General features: G+C 43.4%; 1 protein-coding gene across 1 annotated transcript; it reads left to right on the top strand.

Moving 5' to 3' along the window:
- The first annotated feature begins 2,160 nt into the window (after positions 1–2,160).
- LOC100341826 (ubiquitin carboxyl-terminal hydrolase 29-like) lies at positions 2,161–5,465 on the top strand. Its single transcript, XM_008249040.4, has one exon. It carries the CDS (start codon positions 2,539–2,541, stop codon positions 4,735–4,737), a length of 2,199 nt encoding a protein of 732 aa, XP_008247262.3. The 5' UTR covers positions 2,161–2,538; the 3' UTR covers positions 4,738–5,465.
- The last annotated feature ends 5,824 nt before the right edge of the window (positions 5,466–11,289 follow it).

Here is an 11,289-nt window from a genome sequence, read left to right as displayed (position 1 = left end):
AGCTGAGCTGTATGGCTGTGTGAGAGCCATTCTTACCAGGGGAGGGAGAGATGTCTCCTCATTGTGGTTTGATTTGCATTTCCCTGATGGCTAGTGATCCTGAACATTTCTTCATGTGTCTGTTGGCCATTTGGATATCCTCTTTTGAAAATGTCAGTTTAAGCCCTTGGCCCACCTCTTAACTCGGTTGTGTGTTTTGTTGTGGTGCAGTTTTATGATCACAACAGTGCTGTTGTTGCAATCCCGTTTCACTTATGTGACACTAAGACCCAGGAAGCTTGAGTTTCAAGCTTCCTGTTCCAAGAGCAGTAAATAAGAAACCAGTCTCTGACTTCTAGCAGCTGGAATGTATATTGTATGATCATAGTGTATCCTCCTTGTTGCCTGTTTCTCAACAGAAAAAAACAACAACAAGAAGCAAACATGCTTAAAGTTCTAGGTCTTTCAAATAAATAAATTTTAAAATTCTAATTGTGGCAGAGCTCCAAAAATCTCCTCACCACCAAGACTGTGGCTGTATTAATCCAATCTATGTGATTGGGAAGGGCTGGATTTAGAAAGGTATTTAGAGGTAATCTCATTATCACACTGGATTTCCTCCTTGGTTTAATCAACTTTTAAGACATTTGAGCGCCAGGTGCCTGGGGTCACTAGGCTAATCCTGTCCCTGCAGCACTGGAACCCTGGGTTCTAGTCCCGGTTGGAGCGCCGGATTCTCTCCTGGTTGCTCCTCTTCCAGTCCAGCTCTCTGCTGTGGCGTGGAAGGCTGTGGAGGATGGCACAAGAGCTTGGGCCCTACACCTGCATGAGAGTCCAGGAGGAAGCACCTGGCTGCTGGCTTCGGATCAGCTCAGTGTGCTGGCTGTATTGGCAATTTGGGGGCTGAACCAACGGAAAAGGAAGACCTTTCTCTCTCTCTCTCTCTCTCTCTCTCTCTCTCTCTCTCTGTCTAACTCGGCATGTCAAAAATAAAAAATGAAGAAAAATTAAGAAAAAAAGGAAGTTGTGAAAATTCATCAGGTGTATCTGAAAAAAATGTACAAAAAAAAGTCATTGGAGGGTGTTGGATTGCCATTTGCTTTCTTGTCTTTACAAACTTTTATTTATTTGACAGGCACAGTTACAGAGAGAGGGAGAAACAGAGATCCTCCATCCACTGGTTCTCTTCCCAGAGGGCCATGGGGGCCAGGGCTGGGGCAGGCTGAAGCCAGGAGCCCAGAGCCTCTTCCAGATCCCACACGTGGTGTGGGTGCAGGAGCCCAAACACTTGGGCCATCTTTCTCTCCCTTCTCAGGCCCACCAGCAGGGAGCTAGATTGGAAGTGGAGCAGCTGGGTCTCAAAGTGGCACCCATAGAGGATGCTGGTGTTGCATGTGGTGGTTTAACCCACTATGCCAAAACACTAGCCTCTGCATTTGCTTTCTACCAGATAGTGAAATCAAACAACAGAAGATGTGGTTGGGAATCCACTGGTGATGACATAAAACTCACTTTTTGAGATTTCCTATTTTTCTTTCAGCAGCCTTGGCACTCAGGATTCTACTTGCAGTGTGGCCACAGACAACTCTCCAAAGAGTCAATTCCCTTGAATTCTGACGCAAGTTTCTTTGGAAGGAACTGAGAATGGACAACAGGTAATATCTTTTTTTCTGTAGTTTCCTTTGAATTTTTTTTTTCATTTGCTTTTTCTGACATCAGAATGTTGGAAAGACACAGACATTCTAGGCTGCTTAGAAAGACATAGGCAAATGGGTGAGGGGAGGGAGAAGAATTAAGAAAGTCATTTTAAATTTTCATTGCATTTGAAAGGCAGAGAGAGAGATCTTCCATCTACTGGTTCAGTCCTCAAATGCCTGCAACCATCAGGGCTGGGCCAGGCTAAAGCCAGGAGCCCAGAACTAGTGCACGTTTCCACACAGGTGGTAGAGTCCCAAATAATTGAACCTCACGTGCTACCTCGGAGGGTCTGCATTATGCTGTGTCTCTCTCTTCATGTTTCTCTTCGCCTACCCTCCTCAATTTTCATGAAAAGCTCACCATCTTAATTCTGTTTTCATACTCCTTGCATGAAATGGCTGCTTGCATGCTCAGCATTTACTCAAGTCCCCACTGTAGCTACATTTCTATTAAAATGTCCGTGTGTCTTTTTCTTTAGGGTACATGCGTTGTATTTGTAAACAAAGAACATCCCCTCACAAAGTGCATGGTTTTGTGCAGACGTGGAACAAGAGGACTGGACCTAGTACGTTGAAAGAACCCATCACACAAACAGTGGAAAGGGAAAAGGATATTCAACTGATTTTCATGTTTCAAGGTGGAAAACCTATAGATAAGAGGTTTTTCCCTAGACATTAATATTCTAGAATGTTTTAGACATTATGGAGAAAGACAAAATGGCCTGTATCTGACCTTCTGGAACAAAACCTGTGTCTTGGCAAACTCTCTCGCACACATACTGAACGGTTGCAGATCTTGCTGGACATCATTCGTCAGAACAAACATCAGTGGCCCATTAAATCAGAAAGTTATTGGGGTGTCATGGAGAGCATGAATGGGTACACAGAGCCTGACAAAACTCCATCTTCCAATGTATGTCGTGTGCCAAGTGCCGAGACCTTTACTACAGAAGAAGGAAGTGGAACAACGTTCCCCCAGCAGTTGCTGGGCAAATCGCCAATGCTTGCCAAACAAGGGTTACCAGAAAAGAAAGATAGGAAGAGAAAAACAACACTGTCGTCCAGTCTAGATACGGATGAAGGCTTCCTGGAAGAAAATGAGAGTGTGCCAAGCAAGAAATTCAAGAAAGATTCCTTGAAAGATCTAGAAAAGGATGGAAGTTCAAAACATGGACCTTCCCTCAGGACCGCCTCTCCTGGAAATTCTCCCCTGGATGAGACTGTTCTTTCTCCTCAGAGTGTGTCTGACAAAAGTCTGCTATTGCCATCGGTACCAGAACGTGCCCAGGACGACCCACAACACGATCAAGACCAATTGTGCCTTGACTCTCACCCAGAGCAACTGCAGCAGGGCTTCCCCAATTTGGGAAACACCTGTTACATGAACTCAATTTTACAGTCACTCTATGCAATTCCATCATTTGCTGATGGCTTACTAGGACAAGGTATTCCATGGGAGAACATTCCTTCTGACGTGCTTATCATGCCTTTAAGTATGTTGCTTGCTTTGAAAGATATTTGTAATCTAGAGACTAGCCAAGACCTACTCAGAGATATTAAAAATGCTATCTCAGCTGTTGCAGAAATATTCTCGGGCAACATGCAGAACGATGCTCATGAATTCTTATGTCAGTGTTTAGACCAGCTGAAAGGCGATTTTGAAAAAGTAAACACCATTTGGAAAACGAGGAGGGAGGCGGGAGATGAAAATTCACCTCCAGAGTTGTTTGCTGGTGATGCTGCCACCAAAGTGTTTGTTTGTCCAGTTGCTTCCAATTTTGAATTTGAATTGCAGGACTACGTGATTTGCAAAGCCTGTGGTCAAGTTGTTGTCGTGATAGAGCCTGGTAATTGTATCTCCATCAACCTACACCCAAAACCAAAAGCATCCCCTTTGTCCCTTCAAAATTGTTTTGATCATTTCTTTACAACAGAAGAATGTGAGCGCCTCTGTGAAATGTGTAACCACAAGAAGGCTGTGGTGATGCATAAATTTGGCAGGCTACCCAGAGTCTTCATTGTTCATCTGAAACGCTACAGTTTGAGTGACACTTACGTGCTAATGAAGGATGACCAACAAGTTCTTATTCCCAAATATTTGAGTTTATCCTCTAATTGCAATGAAGACACCAGACCACCACTTCCCTTGGATAGTAATGCACCTGTGTTGGACCCCGAAGTACTGAACCTCACCCAAGAGGTTAATTCTGAGAGAGTCAGCCCATGCACATCATCTGTGAAGCTGACCTGGCAATCCAGTGACTCTTCAGTTCTGCATGTTGCACCAGACGAAGATGCTGAACAAAACACACCTCAGAGAATTTGGCAAGCCAGGCCAAAGGAGCAGCAGCAGAGTGACCTAGCAAGTGGCTCAAATCTGGAGTCCAAACTGGGCAACGCAAGAGATAGGGAAGTCAGAGAAATGGAGATGCTGGCAGCTGCCTCAGTGATGGATCAGGGAGACATCTCTCTTCTTATGATCTGTGAAGATGAAAGTAATCCTATAAACAACCCAGACAGAGGACTTGAAGAAGTTTGTTGTCAAGAGGAGCCTGAAAATCCAGAACCCAAGGACGATGAGAAAACCAGTACATTGGTAGAGTTAGATTTTGATCATGTTAGTGAGTCTTCAAAAGATCTTTGTGACTACGAAAAACATAAGATTTCAGAAGGATTGAGTGGCATGGTTGAGCAGCTGCACGAATCTGTTACCAAAGACATCGTGGGCACCATAGCTAAGGTCAAGGAACCAAAAGGAAGCATGCAAATGGGAGATGCTCTTCATTCTTACCGACTGATCAGCGTCATCAGCCACATAGGGAACTCCCCGTGTGCAGGCCATTACATCAGCGACGTGTATGACTTTCAGAAGCAGGCCTGGTTCACGTATAGTGATCTGAGGGTGGCAGAAATCCCAGAGGCCATGGTGCAGGAGGCAAGGCTTCACAGTGGGTACATCTTTTTTTACATGCACAATGACATTTTTGAGGCACTTGTGAGCAAGGCAGAGAAGTCCCAGCTAACCAGCCAACAGGAAGAGGTGTTCCTTCCAGGAGAATAAGAGGGCTCCTGAAGACACAAGGAGCTCAGGACAAAGATCAAGGGCTGGTCTTGTGGTGCGAATGCCAGGCTGGTGGAGTGGCATAGCTGCTTCAGCCACCCCTTGGGAAGCACGTAGCCTGTCCTGGAGTGCCAGTTTGAGGTCCAATACCTCTGCTTCTGATCCAGCATTCTTACTAATGTGCGCGGGAAAGCAACAGAAGACGGCCTGCGTCCTTGAGCCTCTGCCACACACGTGGGAGACCACAGTGGAGTTCCTGGCTCCTGGCTTCAGCATGGCCCAGCCCTGGCTGTTGGGGCCATTTGGGGAGTGAGCCAGTGGATGAAAGATCGCTCTCATTCTCTCTGTTGTGCCTTTTACAGCAATAAATCGTCTTATATAAAATAAGATGGAAGATCCACAAGACTCATACATAACTCAGGCTAGGTTGCATGATTCTCTCCTACAAGATTAAAATGGCACTTGTCATGTTCTAATGCAGTGGTTTTCCAAGTGTTGCTGTGCAATCAATGTCACAGCAGCAAAGAGGATCTGATCAGAAATGACAATTTTGAGACCTCTCCAATCCAACTGACTCAGAAACTGCAAATGCGGACCAGAAATCTGATGGACATTATGATGCCCATGAACTTTTGAGAAGCACAATCATAGTGTGTAGAGTACCTAGGTTTTATTTTGCTGAATCTGCTGCTGGGGTGTGTGTGTGTGTGTCTGTGTTTGTGTGTGTCTGTGTGTGTGTATTTATTTAAAGGATTTTAATTATAATTTTAAGCTTCTTGAACTCACGTATGTCTGTTTTGTAAGCTTATTGAAATAAATACCCAAACAATGCAAGTACCATTAACTGGCTTCCACGTGTGTTTGTAACTCCTCACTGGAACAATTTGCTACCTAGCAAGCAACTGTATTTCCATATCCTCCCAGGAGCTGCAAGGTAGAACTTCAGGCTTACATGAGCAATGCAGTTAATGATATGATGAGGACAGGCACTGTGGCTCAGTGGGTTAAGACACTGCTTGGGGTGTTTGCATCCCCTCTTGGAGTTCCCGGGATTGAATGCCACCTCTGCTTCTGAGTCAGCTTCCTGCTAATACACATTCTGGGAGACAGTAGATACTGGCTCCAGGACTTGGGTTCCTGCCACCCACGTAAGAGAACTGGATGGATGTCCTGCCTCCTGGCTTCAGCCTGGCCCAGCCTCAGCAGCAGTAGGCATCTGGGGAGTGAATCAATAGAAAGAGGATCAATCCATCTCTCTCCCTCCTTCCCTCCCTCCTCTCTTCCTTCCTCTAGTCCCTCGCACACATCACTTTACCTTTGGAATAAATAAATTAAAACTGCAAAAGTGGTTTTATAATTAAACACTATGTAAAATGGGGCCGGTGTTGTGGTACAGTAGGTTAAGCCACTGCCTGCAATGCTAGCATCCCATATACCTAGCTAGAGTTCTATCTGCGCCACTCCCAATCCAGCTCCCTGCAGATGTGCCTGGAAAAGCAGAAGATGCCCCAAGTGCTTAGGTCCCTGCTGCACATGTGGGAAACCTGGGTGGAATTCCAGGCTCCTGACTTCAGCTCGGCCTAACCCCAACTCTTGTGGCCATTTGGGGAGTGAATCAGCAGAAAGAAGATCTTTCTGTCTTCCTCTGTCTCTCTGCCCCTGCACCCACCTGGAAGACTCAGATGAAGCTCCAGGCTTCAAACTGGCCCAGCTCCAGCCATTGTGGCCATTGGGGAATTAATCAGGAAGTGGAAAACTTCTCTCTGTCTCTTTCTCTCTCTCTCTGGACCCCTGTCTTTCAAATAACCTTTAAAAAAAAGGAAGGGATGGAGGGAAAGAAGGAGGAAATAGTGATGAGCAATCATTTTCTCTTGGTCACACTTCAGCTGGGTTCTTTGCGAACTCACTCATGTTTGGAACAGTACTTCTCAATGTTGGCATGGTTGATTGGTTAGTTCGTACTTTGGTGTAGTGGGCTGTCCTACTTAGTAAGATTTCTGACCTCAATCCACTAGATATCAGTATAATCTAGTCATGCCATCAAACCCTGTTGAACATCTACCAGGGCTGCAATCACCCTGATTGATGGTTTCTTCCCCCATCACAGTACCCCACATATCATTTGGAGTGATTGAGCAGTACTTTTTACAAGAAGTATTCAAGGTGGGGCGGAGCCAAGATGGCGGAATAGTGAGGGCGCACACCTATTGTCCGGGAAAATTTAGTTTAATAAAAGGGGAGTTATGGTAGCCGCAGAAAAAAGAACTAGGAAAATATTGCAGGGGAAACCCTTCTGGATGGAGTGGCCGTGAATCGGAGGACCTACTGGGAGAACAAGGTCGCCCACTGCGCAGAAGCCAAGTCGCGGGACCCAGCCGCGGAAGCCCCAGGGTCTGCGCGCCAGTGCTCAAAGGGGAGTGCATGCCACACAGACAACAGCGGGGAGACTTGGGATGCTCAGGGCTCCGAGTCCACACATCGGCGCTGGAAGGGGAGGTGAGCTCAATAACCCGAGACATTGGTGGGAAAACGGGGGTCAGAATCTAGAGGGGGGCCGGAAAGTGCAGCAAACTCACTACCAGAAAGAAGGAAAAAAAAAGCTTCGGGGTTTCTCTTCCCCCTAACCTTGCAAAGGTTACAAGGCTGCAAGGCTTGAAGAATTCCCAAGAGACAAAGAGCAGGCCCCCTCTCTGGATTTACATATCAATGGGGGAGAGCTAAGGAACTGAGTCACTACAATTCAGTAGCCTAGGCAACCCAGTGGGAGTCCAGAGGAGCCAAAGACTGTAAGGGAAATACCATCAATTCCGCAGAGCCATGCCATGCGGTGTTACTTACCCCCTGAATAAATAAAATACATAAATAAATAAAAAGAGAGAGATTTACCACGCATAACCTGAGGGTGTCACCTTTGCACACCCTTAACCAGGAAGAACCAGGCAGAGCTCTCAGGCCGCACCCATCTCAAGCCTCCAAGGCTCCTCCAACAGCAGGCAGTCCACTTAACACAGACACAGTAAAAAAAAAAAATGCACAGTGAAGCAAGAATTAACTATGCCGAGTAACAAACACAGAAATCGAGGGAACAAGATCAATGATGACACTATGATGCCTCCAAATAAGCAAAACACCCCAAGCCAAGAGTATGAAGATGATGAGATAGAAGAAATGCAAGATACGGATTTCAAAAAATTTATGATAAGAACATTTAGAAGTTTTCAAAAGCAAATCCTTGAACTACAGAAATCCTTAATGGACAAGATTGAAAATCTCTCTCGTGAAAATGAAATTTTAAGGAAGAGTCAAAATGAAACTCAGAAACTAGTAGAACAGGAAAGTGTGATAGTGAAGAGAAATCAAAATGAAATGAAGAGCTCAATAGATCAAATGACAAACACATTAGAAAGCCTTAAAAACAGAATGGGTGAAGCAGAAGAGAGAATATCGGACTTAGAAGACAGAGCACAGGAAAGGATAAGGTCAGACCAAAGAAAAGAAGAGGAAATTAGAAATCTAAAAAATATTGTTGGGAATCTACAGGATACTATTAAAAAAACCAACATTCGCGTTCTAGGAGTTCCTGAAGGCATGGAGAGACAGAAAGGATTGGAAGGCCTTTTTAGTGAGATACTAGCAGAGAACTTTCCAGGTTAGGAGAAGGACAGAGATATCCAAGTACAGGAAGCTCATAGAACCCCCAATAAACATGACCAAAAGAGATCCTCACCACGACACGTGGTAATTAAACTTACCACAGTGAAACATAAAGAAAAGATCCTAAAATGTGCAAGAGAGAAACGTCAGATTACTCTCAGAGGATGTCCAATCAGACTCACAGCAGACTTCTCATCAGAAACACTACAGGCTAGGAGGGAATGGAGAGACATAGCACAGGTGCTAAGAGAGAAAAATTGCCAGCCCAGAATATTATATCCTGCCAAGCTCTCATTTGTGAATGAAGGTGAAATAAAGACCTTTCATAGCAAACAGAAATTGAAAGACTTTGTGGCCACTCGTCCGGCCCTGCAAAAGATACTTAAAGATGTGCTACACTCAGAAACACAGAAACACGGCCATCAATATGAAAGAAGGGAAAGGAAGAACACCTACCAGTAAAAGAGCATGGGAAGCTCAAAGCATATACTAGAAAATATTTCCGGGAAAATGGCAGGGCAAAGTCACTAGGTATCAATAGTCACATTGAACATTAATGGTCTGAATTCTTCAGTTAAAAGACACCGTTTGGCTGACTGGCTCAAAGAACACAACCCAACTATTTGTTGCCTACAAGAAACACATCTCTCTAACAAAGAGGCATGCAGACTGAAAGTGAAAGGTTGGAAAAAGATATTCCATGCCAACAGAAACCAAAAAAAAGCAGGTGTAGCCATATTAATATCAGACAAAATAAACTTTAATACAAAATCTGTTAAGAGAGACAACGAGGGACACTATATAATGATTAAGGGTTCAATTCAACAGGAAGATGTAACTATTATAAATGTATATGCACCTAATTACAGGGCACCGGTCTATTTAAAAGATATGTTAAGGGACTTAAAGGGAGATTTAGATTCCAATACAATAGTACTGGGGGACTTCAATACTCCACTCTCAGAAATAGACAGATCATCCGGACAGAAGATCAACAAGGAAACAGCAGATTTAATTGACACTATTGCCCAAATGGATCTAACAGATATCTACAGAACTTTCAACCCTACATCTACAGACTTCACATTCTTCTCAGCAGTGCATGGAACCTTCTTCTCTAGGATTGATCACATACTAGGCCATAAAGCAAGTCTCAGCAAATTTAAAAGAATTAGAATCATACCATGCAGCTTCTCAGACCACAGCGGAATGAAGCTGGAAATTAGCAACTCAGGAAACCCCAGAAAGTATGAAAACACATGGAGACTGAACAACATGCTCCTGAATGAACACTGGGTCATTCAAGAAATCAAAAGAGAAATCAAAAACTTTCTGGAAGTAAATGAAGACAACAACACAACATATCAAAAGTTACGGGATACAACAAAAGCAGTACTGAGAGGCAAATTTATAGGAATAGGTGCCTATATCAAGAAATTGGAAAGGTACCAAATAAATGAGCTTTCAGCGCACCTCAAGGACCTAGAAAAACTGCAGCAAACCAAACCCAAATCTAGTAGGAGAAGAGAAATAATTAAAACCAGAGAAGAAATTAACAGGATTGAATCCAAAAAAACATTACAAAGAATCAGCCAAGCGAGAAGCTGGTTTTTTGAAAAAATAAACAAAATTGACACCCCATTGGCCCAACTAACTAAAAAAAGAAGAGAAAAGACCCAAATCAATAAAATCAGAGATGAAAAAGGAAACGTAACAACAGACACCACAGAAATAAAAAGAATCATCAGAAATTACTACAAGGACCTGTATGCCAGCAAACAGGAAAACCTATCAGAAATGGATAGATTCCTGGACACATGCAATCTACCAAAATTGAACCATGAAGACATAGAAAACCTAAATAGACCCATAACTGAAACAGAAATTGAAACAGTAATAAAGGCCCTCCCAACAAAGGAAAGCCCAGGACCAGATGGATTCACTGCTGAATTCTACCAGACATTTAAAGAAGAACTAATCCCATTTCTTCTCAAACTATTCAGAACAATCGAAAAAGAGGGAATCCTCCCAAATTCTTTCTATGAAGCCAGCATCACCTTAATCCCTAAGCCAGAGAAAGATGCAGCACTGAAAGAAAATTACAGACCAATATCCCTGATGAACATAGACGCAAAAATCCTCAATAAAATTCTGGCCAATAGAGTACAACAACACATCAGGAAAATCATCCACCCAGACCAAGTGGGATTCATCCCTGGTATGCAGGGATGGTTCAACATTCGCAAATCAATCAATGTGATTCACCACATTAACAGACTGCAAAAGAAAAACCATATGATTATCTCAATTGATGCAGAGAAAGCATTTGATAAAATTCAACACCCTTTCATGATGAAAACTCTAAGCAAATTGGGTATAGAAGGAACATTCCTCAATATAATCAAAGCAATTTATAAAAAACCCACAGCCAGCATCCTATTGAATGGGGAAAAGTTGGAAGCATTTCCACTGAAATCTGGCACCAGGCAGGGATGCCCACTCTCACCACTACTATTTAACATAGTTCTGGAAGTTTTAGCCAGAGCCATCAGACAAGAAAAAGAAATCAAAGGAATACAAATCAAGAAGGAAGAAGTCAAACTATCCCTCTTTGCAGACGATATGATTCTGTACTTAGAGGATCCAAAGAACTCTACTAAGAGACTATTGGAACTCATAGCGGAGTTTCGCAAAGTGGCAGGATATAAAATCAATGCACAAAAATCAACAGCCTTTGTATACACAAGCAATGCCATGACTGAGAAAGAACTGCTAAGATCAATCCCATTCACAATAGCTACAAAAACAATCAAATACCTTGGAATAAACTTAACCAAGGACGTTAAAGATCTCTACGATGAGAATTACAAAACCTTAAAGAAAGAAATAGAAGAGGAT

This window comes from Oryctolagus cuniculus, chromosome 18 (assembly GCF_051225735.1).
Source record: "Oryctolagus cuniculus isolate XC-2025 breed Fujian yellow rabbit chromosome 18, ASM5122573v1, whole genome shotgun sequence".
NCBI lineage: Eukaryota > Metazoa > Chordata > Mammalia > Lagomorpha > Leporidae > Oryctolagus > Oryctolagus cuniculus.
The sequence above is the reverse complement of the archived record's forward strand: the minus strand, read 5'-3'. Positions and strand labels throughout refer to the sequence as shown.

Bases quoted from the DNA above. Each gene is read 5' to 3' on its own strand.
- LOC100341826 (XM_008249040.4), top strand. From the start codon at position 2,539: ATGGAGAGCATGAATGGGTACACAGAGCCTGACAAAACTCCATCTTCC.